The 16,097-nt window shown below is 40.2% G+C and overlaps 1 protein-coding gene across 1 annotated transcript in view; it reads left to right on the forward strand.

Annotated features, from left to right (window-relative positions):
• THSD7B (thrombospondin type 1 domain containing 7B) overlaps window positions 1–16,097 on the forward strand; it is a 772,830-nt gene that overhangs the window by 393,638 nt on the left and 363,095 nt on the right. Inside the window, exon 9 of the mRNA XM_027590003.2 lies at window positions 3,385–3,500. Within this exon, the coding sequence (XP_027445804.2) occupies window positions 3,385–3,500 (116 nt within the window). The remainder of the gene's footprint in view (window positions 1–3,384; window positions 3,501–16,097) is intronic.

Genomic DNA, 16,097 nt, shown 5'->3' on the forward strand with positions numbered 1-16,097 from the left:
GACATGCGCACGCACGCACGCACACACACACGCATGAAAACAGCATGAAAGCAGTCAAAACCCTTTTGATCAATGTCAATACAACAATACCAAAAATAAACCTTCCGGTTTTTCTTAGATATGGAGGGCACACATGTTGCTAATGGTCAAAGACAGTATTTTTGAAGGCTAAGAAGGAACTTATGAAAATTAGAAATGTGATGATTCTTGAAGGGGTAGACATTATGTGAATAGAAAGGAAGAAGAAGTTGAACCCCTGCAGAAAGGGTCAACCTTACTGGCAAAAGAAATGAACAAAAAAAACGTTTTCACTGACAAGAGAATATTTGGCTCCTATCAGACCAAAAATCACATTCCAGTTCATGGCCTCTATAAAAGCAATATAACCTGAGCTTGATCTTTGCCACTGAGGAGATGATACTGTTTCTCTCTTTTGGACTTAAGGGAAGAAGGGAAGAATGTGCAGAGAGAAAGGGGCTGTATTATGAAAAGCTGATACTATGCCCAGTGAGTATTTATTGTGAGTGTTGCTAATCAAGGGTAAATCAAGTAGGCAAGATCAGTTCCCTGGAAGAGATTAACATCTACTCCTAATTGAAGTGAGCAAAATCGCTTCAAGATCAGCCTCTCTCTGAAGCCTGAAGCCAGTGCCACAAATATTTCTAAGCTGTTTTGCCAATGGACGAGTGAGTGTGAAATGGCTGGTTGGGCGTGGGGTCCCTGCTGCCCCACTGAGCACGTAGGAAGCTGGCGTTGCTCAAGTCACACTTCCATTTCCAACCATACTCCAGGCGCTGTTGGAGAGGAGTTAGAATAAAGAGCACCTCAATTTAATTTTAGTAGACCTCAGAATGCGCATAAAGGACTTGGGAATGATTTTAGCGTTTTTTGCTATCTCTAATAAAGTATGACATAAATTTTCCTTACCCAAGTAGCTTGTTTAAGTAACACTGTATTCTCACAAAGACACTCTTCTTTCTTTCTATTGTTTTGTTTATTGAATTGATCTCTTTGATAGACAGCATTTCTGTGTATACTAAGGATGATTAATAATAATGCCACTAATAATTTATTGAGCAATTCTTTTTCTGTATGTCTACTTTCCATTTTTATCCAAGTTTCATATAGTCCATAGAAGAAGTAAAATAATACAGAGAGACTAATGATGGCAAGCCATAGGTCCCACCCATCTCCCGCTCCATTTAGTATCCTACCATCTCAAACACAACCACAGCCATATTTTAGCAGTTGTTCTATGTGTTCTGTCTGTCTCTGTCTCTGTCTCTGCACCCCCCCACCCCATTTTGACTGGGTAAGCTTTCACATGGTTCACAAATCATAATGACATGCAAGGAGAAATATAATATATAACAAAGAGAAGCCTGATGCTCACAGCCCTTCTCCCACCCCCCCTCCCTGCCCCCTATCCTGCCACTAAGCCACTGTGTTAGTGTCTCATCTCCGTCCATTGTATCTTTATGTCAGTACAAGTATAATTCTTAGTCCTCTTCCCTTTCTCATGTTTACCTCTTAACTCTAAATGATACATTTTCCACACATCATTCATACCTCTCCTCACTTACCAATTTATAATGCCCATTCCTTGATTCCCTCTCGTGAAAGCAATGAACCTAAGCCCACTTACACTAACTCCTGTCTCAAATCCCAGATTGTTGGTGTTCTGTGGGTAGGTTGCATTAGTACTCTTGATTGGTCTTTTTAGAACTTTATTTCTGTTTTCATTTACATTTAGATCATCACTCTGCCCACCTACTTTGTCAGATAAGGACAACCAAGCCTCCACTCTGTCTCTCTCCCCTTCCAGCTCCCCCGCTTTGTCCACTGTGTCTTTACCTGATGGTGGCATGAATGATATCATGTACATTCTGTTCCATGGTCAAGTTCTGTCTTCCACATTTGGCTTATATATTGTTTTTAACGTTTTAAAACTAAGAAAATGTTTTCATTTTGATCATTATCTAAATTGATGAGGTCTGATGTCAGCCAGATTCTTGGGTGACCAATTTTTCTTCCTCTTCTCCCACATCCATTATTGTCTGTCCTTTTACTTTGTCTTGGTGTTTGAAAACTGGACAACCTTTGCATTGGCATGTTGGTCATTTTGTATAAAATTCTTGGACTTTTCATCTGAACTTTTTTTTTTTAATTCATCTTTTCCTCGTTAGCTTTATCTCCTCTGTTTTCTCTTCTCTCCTTCAAGAAGGTCTATTGATTGTCTGAACTTGCTACACTGGTGTTTTTTTTTTTCTATCATAATTTGCCTCAAATGGTCTCTCCCCATGTGGCTTTGGGTCCATTACTGATTATTCCAGTGCCTCAGTTTATCATGTGAAAATGAAGGTTATAATGCCTCTCACTGTTGTCATAAGGAATTAATGAAAGAAGCTAGCCAAAGCCCTTAACTCAGCACTGCCTACTTAATACCAGAGCTCATATTGCTAAGCTTTACCCACACTGCATTTATGTGCTTTATGAGGAACTTATGGGGAACAGAATTTAAAATGCAAATATATGTTGCTGAGGGCTTTCCTGTTTTTCTTTTTGGCATATCACCGTTTTAGAAGACAATCAATGTAGTTTTTAGCCCTCTGTGTTCATAAAACAAGTAAGCAGGCAAGAAAACAAACAGAGGCTTGATTGCCATTTTCTGAGACTTTAGTTCTTCCAAGTGATTATGAATCAATTGACTATAGTATTTTCCTCCCAAATGTGAGCATTCATTATCAGTAAAATAACAGAACTGCAGTGTTTCTCTTGCTAATGCTAGTTAGTGTATTTGACATTTGCCACCTGTCATATTTTGCTCATCAATCCACATGTTCTAAAGAGATACCTGCCAGTCGTTTAAATATTCTAAAGTTCTGTTCATTATCAAAGATGTAGAGCATATTTAAGTGGTTTTCAGTGATTTTTGTTTCCCAATATGTTCACATATTGCCTTGTATTTCCCTGTTCCTTTTGTAGAATATCACTGATTTGATATATTATCCCAAATAAAATGCTTTTCAAGAAAAATATCAGATGTGTTCATTCAGGAAAAAAAAAATCAAATGTCATTTGAATTGATGCTGATGGTGACACTTTTTTGTGAAGGCATTCCCTTTCATTAGTTTCAGGGATTGCTCTTTTCCTGGATGAGTGAAAAGTATTTTGGTCTCAAGGTCAAGAGAACTGAAGTTGCCTTTGACTCTGCCATTGGCTGGGAGCCCTTGGGCAAGCAGCCTCACCTCCCTGGCTCTCTCTTCCTTGTCTATAGAAGGAACAACCAGGCCCTCAGTGTTTTCTGTTCTGAAATCCTACAGTTCTCTGCTAAGCCACTTACTTCTTCCAGGAGGCATTGATATTGTCTCTTCACATTGACAGATGTCCAGATTCGACTCGGCCTGAAACAGTGCGTCCTTGCCTTCTCCCGTGCAAAAAAGACTGCATTGTGACAGCTTTCAGTGAGTGGACGCCCTGCCCGAGGTCCTGCCAACCAGGTCGGTGCATTCTGTTTTTAGTGCTTTTCTTCCTAACCCACCTGAATTGTCTTCCTCACTGCTAAATAAATGAGAGACTGTAGAACGGGAGCATCTTTCTTTTCCATTTGCATGTCCCCCTGGGAAGCAAGGTTGGTAAAATTTGTAAATGAAGCCTTGAATTTCCAGATCCGTCAGGACTTGGCAGGGAAAACATATTCAGTTGCTAGATGCTGTAATGTCACTGGTTACTCAACTGGAGTGCATTGCAAGAGTGCTCATCCTCAGGGATCCCTGTTGTGGTGTTTTGAAAAGCCATTCACATGTGGTTCCTTCTAAAGCCTCATCACCAACACCGTTTCTTTGTGGCTCCTGTGTGCTGGGAGTCTGACTGGGGGCATCTTTATTAGACTATAGGGCCTTAAGCATTGTGCTTACATCACTGATAAATAGAAGCCTGTGGAGGAACAAGGACAGATATGTAAAAAGTGTTGAATAGGTACGGGAATTCACAATATAAGATTTGTGTTTCTTTACTATAAATGGTGATACTTTATACACCTGGATGTATTTAGAGGACGATGATCCAGCATAGTTAATACCTAAGTCCTAAAAAACACACAGGAGCACTTTGGTAAAATGCCCCTCTTTCTTAGAACGGGTCTTTCCCCCCATGCTTATTTCACTCCCCCTGATGAGCTAGTCCGTGTGGAGATACAAGTACTCCTCTAGTCCAAAAGCTCCATTTCCACCTAAGACCTAGAGTTAATAATTTGGTTCTTCTCCCATAGTCTCATACCCTAGCCTTGGTCCAGTGGATCTTACCATTGCCACAGTAAGAAAAGGCAACTCCAAGGAAAGGAAGGATGCATAGAATCATAACCCTAGTGCCCAGAGTAAATTGGGTTTCATCCACACATCCTAGCCTTCTCTGGCTAGTAATGTCTTCTCAGGCAGGACCAGGCTGTACTAGCCTTCTGGAAGAAGGGGCAAGGATGTACTGTATGCGGTTCTGGGAGGAGAGAACCTATCCCAGAGATTGAGAGCATTCACACCTTTCCTTGGGAAAGTCCATCCCTGTGCATCTAGGATCCCCCACGTTCTTTGACTCACACGTTGTGTGATATGAAAAGGGGACCAACATTGACATGGATCTGCCTGACACATCAAACCCCCCCTTGGGGGGGGTTGATTGGCAAAGGGGTAGTGACAGCTATGGAAGATTGTCACCATCTGTGTCTTATATTGCAGTGGTGGGGAACCTGCATAAGGTTTTCATAACCATGCTATTTCATCTTCTTAATGTTCTTTTGTCATAGAATTAACATGGTTGTATCCAGTGATCTTTGTTATAGATAGCATTAAAATAAATAGTTTGAAAATGAAAGAACTTTGAAAACTACAGTGGAACATTTTTCTGATCTTTTGAGGGATAAAAATAACAGTATCTTCCAGAAACTTTTCCAAACTCATTATCTGAATGGGGATATCAAGTAAGTGAACTAACTGAATGAACAGGATAATGTCACTTCCAGACAGATCGAGACAGAAGAGCTGTGATCTCTCTGAACCATTTGAAAGTCAGCATCTAGGAGACTGACTTTTGGAATTTTAGTGGTATTGTACTTGAAAGACATTCAAAGATAAATAAAGATAAATATTGAGAAAATGCAGGAAAAGAAAATAAGTTATGATGAAGGAGTTTAATTGAGATTCAGCTATTTCTTTTAGTTTCTTCCTCACGAGAAATTAGCATAATTCCTTTGTTAAGTGATTATAAGAGAGGAAAGACTGAATTAAAAGAATACCCCACTGGCAGCCAGATACTGGTGTTGGAGCTGTCAGGGTCCCCTGACACTGAAGGAGGCATATTGATTTTGTTGAGCCAGTGCACCCTAGTGGCTGGAGATTACTTCAGCTACTGCTCTTGCATGTATTCTACATTCAAGAAAATTCTCTGCTGCCTGAGAGTCTTCTAGCACTGGCTAAGGATGGAGGAATCAGAGAGCATGTGAAATAATTGCTCTTCTGGCAATTTTAAATTTTACTTCAATTTCCAGAGATTCAATTAGTTATTTAAATGGTTGGCATTGTAATGAAAATAGTTCTAAGCCTCTGTGGTCTTTTTTTGCCTCCAATTTTTCAAGCCTAGGTAATTCTTTTCACAGCCTGGCAGCCAGGGGACCTGGAGGAGCAAAGATTCAATTTTCAGATTTATTCCAACTTTCCACTTCAATCCTATTTATCCTCATGTTTAGTTTATACCTTGGGACCAATAAATTATTAAGTAACTCTGGGTTAATTAGGGGGACTATGAGAGGGAGGAGAATATTGAAGGAAATTGTACATCTAAACCTATGGTCCTCAGACTTTATTGTTTTTAAATCATCTGGAAGCATTACTAAAATGCAGATATTCAGCTCCATAGCTAGATATTCTGATTCGGTAACTATGGGATGATCCCCAAAAATATGTGTTGTAAGTAGCTGCTCCTGAATGTTAATGCATTCTCCTTCTGATGATTAAAAAAAAAAAAAAAGATCCGCGAACAAACACTGCTTGAACTCTGGACATATGGCCTGTTTTTCAGCTTTTATGCATCATGTTCTTCCCAGCTCAACAGTTGTAAAGTGTGATAGCTAAGAACATAGATGCTGGAGCCAGATGGACAAGGTTGAGTTTCAGAGTTTGTTCTCTGATGGGGACACTTCATACTTCATCTCTCTGTGCCTTAGTTTCCTTGTTTATAAAACAGGGTTAATAGTCACACCTACATATATGGAAAGCACCCAGAGCCCTGCCTTGCATGGAGTAAGCACTAGGCAAGCATTTCCATAGTTGCTTTGAGCCTTTGCACCTGTTGTGTTTGAAGCTGTCACTGTAGTCAGATGCCCCACCTGTCTTGACCCCATGCATCCACAGGGACCTGCATTGGCGGCATTTCCCCAGGAATGCTCTTCTCATGTTCCAGATCTCCCAGATGTGTTAGGCCATCCCCAGTCTACCTCATTAACTAGATAATCCCAGGGCATCCCGCACATCCCCCTTTATAATATCCCCGTAGTTACCTTTCCATGTCAATATTGTCCTTGCTATAAGTCCATGAATTCAGACACCACTTCTGTCATCTTCACTGCTGAACCCTCTAAACCCAGCACAGTATGAGACGTAGTTGTCACTCAGTAACTACTGTTTGAATGGACAGAGTTCCTGTAAAGAGAGGGAATGGTGTGACTTTGAATCCAGGCAGGATACTCTCTGTCCTTGAGAGTGTCCTTCAAAATATACTTTGGAGAATGGTGCTCTTGAATAATACTTCTCAAATTTAAACGTTCATACAAATTCCCTGGGGATCTTATTAGTAAATGCAGATTCTAATTCAGTAGACCCAGATGGGTTCTGGAATTGTACCTTTCTGTAAGCTCGCAGGTAACTATATTTTGGTTGCGAAGCTCCAGATCAGAATGGGGTTCATTAGAAATTTTTGAACAAGGTAATGATGTGGTCGAAGTTGTAAAGTGAGAAGCACAGCCAGGAACAAATCAGCAGGTGAGGACACAGGTGAGGTATGGTGTGGGGTGAAGAGAAATGGTTTAACCTACACTGAGAAATCAGGAGAAACATGGGGCAGAGCAGGTGACAATCTCAGCTAAAGAGGAAGGAGGAGCTCTTTTTTGCAGCTGTGGTTTCAGATTGGTTTGTCAAATTTTCATGGTCCCCAAATTTGGTTGCACAGTGGAATCACCTAGAGATCTCTAGAATTTCCTTTTTGTTTGGGTTCTTCTCCAAGACATCATGATTTAATAGGCTTTTCATATGATCAGGGAATCACTGGGTTTTATGAACCTCAAGCCAAACCCATTTGAAACCTCTCAGAGAGCCAATGGGGCTTCAGGGGCCTGAGTGCACCAGGAGTGATTTGTGCCTTAGCCATGGATGAGTTGTGTCAGCTTTTATTTGGTCCTGGCTGGGTTCGTGAACTAAATCCTATGACTTGGAAGAATCCTCAAGCCATGAATGATCTCTAGCTAGTAGCCAGTCACTGCTCCTGCCTTCATACTCCTCCTCATCTGTGTCTCTCTTTAAATGCTTAATGATAGTCCCATTCTTCTAAGCAAATTAGATATTTGTCAAGCTGTGGCCCTATTGTGGCCTCTCTAATTTTTAAGTTCCAGGAATAAATGTGCCAAATGATCAAGAATCAACCTTTGGTACTTTACTTACTGTTTTCTTTTATCCTTCCTTCAGCCTATAGAGCAAACGCCTGCCTGAAGTATTCAACGTAATTTGCTTAATAATGACAACAGTTTTCTTATTGTAGAGGTTCTCAGCCCTGTGTAGTTTTTTTTTTTTTTCCCGATGCACAGATGTCCAAGACTCACCCTAGCCCCTGTTAGTCAGAATCTCTTCATGCTGAAGGGACATTTGCAATATTAAAACTCTCCTCAAGTGACTCCTTAAGTGGGTAAGGCTGAGAAACACTCAGTGCTTTATACTGTGCGACATGCTTTCACATACATTTCAACCTATTGTAGGAGATCATTGATAATTGTTTGTCTTGGTTTTTTGGGGAATTATCTTGGCCACTGCTCTTGTAACCATCACACTTCATGTTTTTACTTAAAAGTCACAAATCAGTACTGATTTTCCAGGATTTTCCCAGGTTATCTTTAAAGGGGCTTACTTTCTATTTCCAGAGTTGGATTATATGAAGTTTCAGACATGTACATAAATTAATACAATGTTAATGCAGAATATTAACTATTAATAGAACGTGCTCTTGTGTAACCATTGCTAAGTGAAAACAATCATCAACTTACTTGTTTTCCATGTGCTACTACCATCTTCCCCCCTGTCTAACACCCCACCCATGGATTATTTTGAAATAATTCCCAGATTTGTATACCACTTCTATAGAAGGGAAAATATGTAGGAAGTAAAGTTATTGGACTAGAAGATAAAATGTGCCATATTCAAAATCTTCTTATAAATTCCTACAAACCACAGAGCTAATGATTAATTATTTGTCAGTATCAATAATTAAAGGCTGAGGGAGCTCCTTGAACTTTCCTCTCTAAGGGACAAGCTGGAGAGTAGTGTCATGGAAACAGGAAGGCCAAAGGCAAACTGCTGCTGGGAATTGGTAGGAAACTTCATTTGATGGTAGTCTTTGTTCCTGTGTCAAGCCTCCTAGAGATAGGTCTTGAGGTTTTTGGTATCAAAGAGAGTAATTTTTTTTAACTGCCTAGGTGGTGTGGTGCAGCAGTTAAGAGCATGGACTCTCAAGTCCCATCTTTGCCATATAAGTCACTTTAAACTCCCTTTCAACTTGCTGTGTTTCAGTTTCATCCTGTCTAAAATGAGTTACTATCGGCATCTACTTCCTAGAGTGGTTATAAGGGCTAACTGAGACTAGGGCACATTGAAGAATGTAACATACATGGAAATTGATTAGTAGTAGTGGTATGTAAATTCCTTAGGAACAGGGAACTTGTCTTGTATTACACTGGTGTCCTGCAACATCTAGACCTCCTGTGCCAGTATGATGGCAGTTGTTGCCATGTCTGTGTTTTTCTTGGACAAGATGATAACATCTAGAGGGCATTTGTCTTCTGATTTCATTAATGAACTTACAGGGCTTAGCACAACGTCTAGGACATGAAGGGCATTCAATAATTGTTGTTGAATGACTGAATACATGAACTCTGCATCTTTCCCACAACCAGTTCTAATTCCTAAAGACTTTGCTTCCATAAAGATGAAGTCATAGCATTAACACATTGTTTGGTGGACCCAGGCCAATTAGGGGAAGAGATACTGGTCATTCAGAATGTTGAATAAGTCAAAAGTCACCTATCTTAGAATCCAGAATTTCTCCCATTCAAATCCATACTAGCATCACCTTCTCTCTTCACTGACCCCTTTCCAGCACATGGGATTCCCACTTTCTCCCCACAGGCCCATCTGTACTTTTGTCTACATGGGAAGTAGTGGATGGAGTACTAATTTACTCCTGAATAATGAGGAATCTGCTGTGTTTGAGTAATCGAGATTTTGGGCCTGGGACACTGGCCCGCAAAATAGTGTCGAAGGCATTTTGATGATCTAATGACTTTCTTTGAGAAAAGTAACCTAAATTTCAGTTACCACCTCTGTAAATTTTATTTTATTTTATTTTTTTTATTTTTTTAAGATTTTATATATTTATTTGACAGAGAGAGAATGAGAGAGAGCACGAGAGGGAAGAGGGTCAGAGGGAGAAGCAGACTCCCTGCTGAGCAGGGAGCCCGATGTGGGACTCGATCCCGGGACTCCAGGATCATGACCAGAGCCGAAGGCAGTCGCTTAACCAACTGAGCCACCCAGGCGCCCCCACCTCTGTAAATTTTAGATGTTATCTATTCCCAAGGGTTTTTGGAATACATAAAATAAGGTGTGTCTCTCACATACATGTCCCAAGCTCCAGCCTCAAAATGCAGAACATAGGTGCCTTTGTTTTATATGGGCTCCACTGGGGGTGACTTGCCCCCTTTAGTCTATAATTTAAAGCCCATATATCACTACATTGTCCTTGTACTCAATAAATGTTCCTGAAAATTTAGTAGGAGGAGTGACAAACACTTGGGCTTGTGGAGATTACAGTTCTTAATCATATTCCTGCCAAACTGAGGTGTTGTGCTGATAAAAACCATTAAAGACACTTTATCTCAGTTCAGGGGGAAACAAAATAATGGATAAAATTCTCTTAATTTCTTGTAATTTTTTGCTCTCCTGTGTTTGTTTTTGTTTGGCTTTGTTTTGCTTTTAGTTAAGATTTGGCACCTTCTGCCAGCCTCTATTAAAATCCACATGAGGGGGAATTGATTTGGGGAAAAAAAAATAAAATCAGGTTTGGCAACAGCAACAGAAACTAAGACTACTTCATCAGAGCCCCTTGACCATTTGCCAGCATGGAGGAACAGCGTTGTGTAATAGGAGAGTTGCTGGAACTCGGCTGGTACGACCTACACCTCAGCTTCAGAGGAAACGTTAGTCTATGTAATAGGTGACAGGAAGTGTTCTCAGTCCACACTCTTCCTCCTCTCCCTGATGCCCTGTTCTTTGACACCGGAGATTGATGCACAGCTGCAGGGACCTGGAGTTCACATCATCACCAGCTGTGATTTTTCTTCATTTCCTACATCGGCCCCAGGAGTTGGGTATAATCCCACATGACCAAAGAGGTGAGGAGCCCCCGCTCAGAAGCATGAAGTAAATGGGTTGCAGGTTAGCCCCCATGCATGAGGTAGAGCCAGCATGGAATCCAGATTTGGTGACTTCAGGGCCTGCCTGTTTTATCCCTACACAAGTTATTTCTCCTGTCGATAAGCACAGCTCATTTTGCCTGTTTATTAGCAATTCAAGAATTTGGAGTCTGGAACTCTCAAACCTGTGACACCGGCATGGCACATCACAGACCTATCACACATTGCGTTCACACGTGCTGTTTCATTGACCATCGGGACAGTTTAGGGAAACAGGAACAGCTGTTCCATTAGGGCTGCCCCAGAGATGAGGCGACGGGATTGGTCCAGGGAAGCACTCCTGGTCACCTGGTCCAAAAGGGGCCAAGAGCAGGTAAAGATACCTGGCTGACATTAAACCTGCCTTGCCTGGTGAGCCTGTACAGTTATAGGGAAAAACTGTTAGACAAGGTCAGACTTATCACTGAGAGGCTATAATATCAGCATGCCTTTGCTTCATCTCACCGTCTCTTCCTATCAAAGTAATAAAAGCTGTAATTTATCGATATCCATTATCCTACTCTTATCTCAATTCTATACAGAAAGAACTATTATTACTCCAATTTACATATGAGGAAATAGAGGCTTACTTAGGGATAGGACCCAAGATTGCAACACTCATAGAGGGCAAAACCACATGGAAGTCTAGGCTCTTATCCACTCGGTCAGCAATAAACACTGGCTGAACAATCAGTGCGTTCCAGCCATTGTGCTTGGCACCGCGTGCATATATGCCGAGTGGTGAGTGAAGACACAGATCCCTCCATTATGGAAGGTAGAGTCTATTAGAGGAAAATGGAGGCATTGAATCCATAATTACCCAATGAACATGCAGGTACAAATCATAATAGGTGCTAGGCAGAAGATCAGAGTGCTGTGAAAGGAGTAAGGAAAACCAGAATTCCATTCTGTCTAGAATCTCTTTCTCCTTTATCTCTGCTGCTTGCCCAGATCTAACCAAGGTGTAAATCCTTGCCTCCTTCACAGAATTTGTCCTGATCCTTCTGCTGGAAACAACCACTCCTCTCTCTTGAGTCCCATAACCCTGTCTGACTTGCTTGCATTCTAACTATTGGTAAAGGTGTTTTGTATCTCTCTGAAGGGACGTGAAATCTTTGAAGGCTGGAACCTTTTCTGCTTTCATTCCCAAAAGTGCCTGGTAATAAACTTAAGACAGAACAGAACTCAGTAAATCCATGTCAAATAAATGAATGCCAGTTAGAAGCAACCTGCTTAAGCAAAGCTGGCAAACTGCTAAGAGGAAAGTTGAGATGCTTTTACAACTAAATTTCTTTCATAAATGATTCCATAGCTAACTGCAAGAACATACACAGTGCTCTTGGTGATAGAAGATGTGGGACTTAGAGAATCAGATTTATCTCTGGTTTCCTGGCAAACATGGTTAAAAACATGGTTCATCCTTTTTGTTTGTTTACATATTCACATTCATGCACTCATTCTTATGTCCATCAGTCTGTGTGCTTATTATTATTTTTAATGGAATCATATGAGTATCTCATGGGAACCAAAGCCTATTCAGTTGCTAATTCCCAGAAGGCATTTCGTACTGCAGCTTCACATTCCAGCCCTGGTCACCAACTGAGGCAGTTGTGTCCATAGGAAATGAAATGAAGGGTTTCATGGCTTTATGTTTGTTTGTGTGTGTGTTTTTTTTTTTAATAAAACCCAAAGGTATAATGCTGAAATGCAAAATTATGGTCATGTGTAGTCTTGCAGCGGCCCAGACTGGTCCAAGGGTAAAACAGTAATTTGAACAGGTTTCCAAAAGTGTGGCCCACGTATTTCTAGCTCAGAATTACCGGGGATGCCTGTTAAAATCCTGAGAGATTCTGATTTTGAGGTCAGTCCTCGGGCCTCAAAATCTGCCATTTTTTAAACAAACTGCTTTAGTAATTCTAAGACACATTAAAGTTTGAGAACACCTGAACTATGGAGACATTTAATTTAACCATTAGTCAATGGATTATTTAAGAAATGTGTAACTTGCATCTACTATATTGTTCTAATCATTTATTTTGGCTTTCAAGGATCCAAGGTTTATAAGCTGTAGTAGGTTAAAATGGCTTGTTGGGAAATTATAACAGGAAATCTTACAGATATCAAAAATAAGGGAAAAAATTCCCCATGGACGTCAGGGGAACTAGAAAAGCAAACAGGAAGTGAGGCTTCTCTCTTCAGCTTCCAGGCCAGTGTGCTTCCTTCTGTCTCTGCTTCTCTGTGTACACCTACTGTCTTCCCCTTGTAATGGACCTTCTCTGAATCTGTATACTCATAACTAGCAGGTACAGAGCCCCGGAATGGCTGTCCCAGGCTCCACTCTACCACACTTTTTGTAGTCAAGCACCCCACATGGACAGAAACTTCCCTTCTGGCTCTTTATGGAGCTTACCAAGAAAGGGAGCCTGCTGGCCCAGTTTGTGTCAGGCCCTCAGCCACTTCAGCAACCTGTGGACCTGCCCCCTCAGGTCAGTAACCCTCTGAAAGGTGAAGGGGACAATGTGCAGAAAGGCAGCGAGAGCTGAGTGTGGGAGCATTCCCCCTCAGATGGGGCAGGGGTTGTTCTCCACTGAGATTGACCTCTCCAGAACACCCAAGCTCAGCTCTTTGGGAGAGAATCTAGAACATGCCTCATTCGCTCACTTCTGTTTCAGCCAGACTCTGTAGGTGCTGAACTGCAGGGAGAGGCATGGTGAAACCCACCTGCTTGCTTCCAACGCAAAAGCCATCCTCTTTCACTTCAGAGTTGGTTTGGGAAGAGAGTGGTTTACATTAGGTAGAAATACAGAAAAGGAAAATGAAGCCCCAGACAACAGAAATGCAGTAGAATTATACGCTCATGAAGAGTAGAAACTGGAAGGAGAGAGACAGCACTCACCCTGAGTATGATCGGAGCCAGATATTTTACTTCAAACAAACAAATGTGCAGTCTGTGTGTACTTGAGTTCTTACCAAAATGTCTAGGCTGTGATTTCTAGCAATAGTCTAGAAAACACTGTTTATGACAAACAGTGTTGTCTTGGTCGTCTTATAAAATAAACTAACATACCAAACAAAATAAAATAAACAAAAGCAGACAAAATTTTTAAAATGTAGATTTGGTGCATGAAGTTCTGTTCTTTACATATGAAATCCACCGTCTTCCTTCTACATTTTCAACTAATACTTGCTATAAAGCACTATTAATCTCCTTCATTCAACAGTGAAACTACATTACCATAAATAAATCCTGTGGCTCACATGGATATTCATAATGATTTATTGTTAGCCTTGGTGGCAAAATCTGTGTTTCTTTCGATATGAGTGCTCTTTCTTTTCAAACTCTTTTTAAGTTCTGGCTGGTTTCTTTCTCATATCTCTAGAATGCTCTGCAGATAATACATTGCATCACAATATAATTTCTATTTGCCTGTAGAGGTAAATAAGCTGCCTTTCAGAAACCAAGATACCCATTCTAATTAGAAGTTTATTTTTAGACTTTCAATACACTTCTTATGAAGGAAGAGAATAAATTAGTTTTGATTTAGATGGGGTGTTACTTTAAGTTTATTAAATAATTTTCTACAAGTAAAATAATAAATTATTTTCACTTTTGGCTTTGATCCTATGTTAATATGATTCTAAATTAGCGTATGGTTTAAGGAGGTTTTTGACTCACTGGATTAGCTAATATGATGGTAGATTTATAAACTAATTTGTCTTACTACAACAAAACTTAGAGTTAAAGGTAGAGCTAAATGTCGGGATCTTAATATGTCAATTTGGAGCTCCAGGTTTTATAAGAATGTCAAATAATTTATGTAAGGTAACAAATCAAGAAGATTTTATTTTATTTTTTAAACATTTTTTTAAAGATTTATTTATTTACTTATTTACTTATTTAACGGAGAGAGAGAGAGAGAGCGAGAAAGAGAACATAAGCAGCGGGGGCTGCAGAGGGAGAGGGAGAAGCAGGCTTTCCACTGAGCAGGGAGCCCAATGCAGGGCTCGATCCCAGGACCCTGGGATCATGACCTGAGCTGAAGGCAGCCGCTTACCGACTGAGCCACCCAGGTGCCCCAAAATCAAGAAGATTTTAAATTCATGTTTAAAATGAGGTAGATTGCTCATAGTTTAGACAAACAACTTTTAAGTGTTCACTAATAGAAAACTCTTCACTAGATATTCTGCTAATCTCTTGAAATTCCTTCAAAATAAGTTGCTACATGGAAATAGTTCAGCTAGAATATCTACTGAACGGCATGTTTTTGGTGATAAGGAATAAAATATCTGAAAATAAGTATGTGAGGAATTGTGGATTCTCTGCCATTTGAGGTCCTTTCAAGTTAAATTTAGTTTGCTCTGATGCCTAAAATATGCTTATCATAACTTTATTTAGAGGCCTTATGAATGATAACCAAAGTAAGAATATAGACCACATATACAATGACAGGTTCTGTGGGAAATACGCTCATTTCTAACTTGAGCCAACAGTATCCTCTTCTGCTGGATGACCAGATGCTTTTTGAACTGATATTTGATTATATTCAGTTTGACACTTAATTATATTCTTTCTTGAGTTTTTCTCTAATTTGTTCATGTGTAGTAGAAAGAATCTAACATAGTTATGGTAGACTCCTGGTGTTGCCCCTTAGCTGTGTGTTCTAAAATTTAGTTAACCTCTCTGAGACTCTATATGCTTACCTGCAACAGAGATATAACATGTAGCGTCTGTAAGACAATTTACTTCCTAGGGTTTTCTTATCCTACATGAAGAGGCTAGCTTAGCAATAGTTGCTCAGTATGCACTAATTCCCTCCTTGTCCTCCATTTTGTATTTCTCCTATGTCCTCCAAGTTGTAGGATCCATGGGTATTCAAGCTCAAGCAATAAAGTTATTAATTTTATAAACGAAAGATAGTTAGAAGTGTATTGTATGTATATATGGAGAAAGAATGAGAGAGAGCAAAAGAAAGACTTTCTTCTAGCAGAAAAATAATAGGAGTTTAATAAACACATATTGTTATATTGCATGGAACATGAAATACCATTATACATGACCAGCAAGCACATATTTGGTCTTGGACTTTGAGGAAGTCTATCTTTTCCCCACCAACTTTTTCCCCCACCCAAACTTAGAAACAATTGAGAATTAGAGTAGATGGGGATCAAAATATCAGCTGATCCTCAATTGTATAATTAGACAGGATTAACTACCCGGTCACAGCCCATGTTGGACAGCTAAAAATTTGATGACCGTAGCCCAGAACAGATCGGAATATGTGCCTTCTACAAGCAGATACATCCCAAAGAACAAGAAGGGGAGAGAAGGAAGAGT

The sequence above is a fragment of the Zalophus californianus genome, chromosome 3 (assembly GCF_009762305.2).
Source record: "Zalophus californianus isolate mZalCal1 chromosome 3, mZalCal1.pri.v2, whole genome shotgun sequence".
NCBI classification, from domain to species: domain Eukaryota; kingdom Metazoa; phylum Chordata; class Mammalia; order Carnivora; family Otariidae; genus Zalophus; species Zalophus californianus.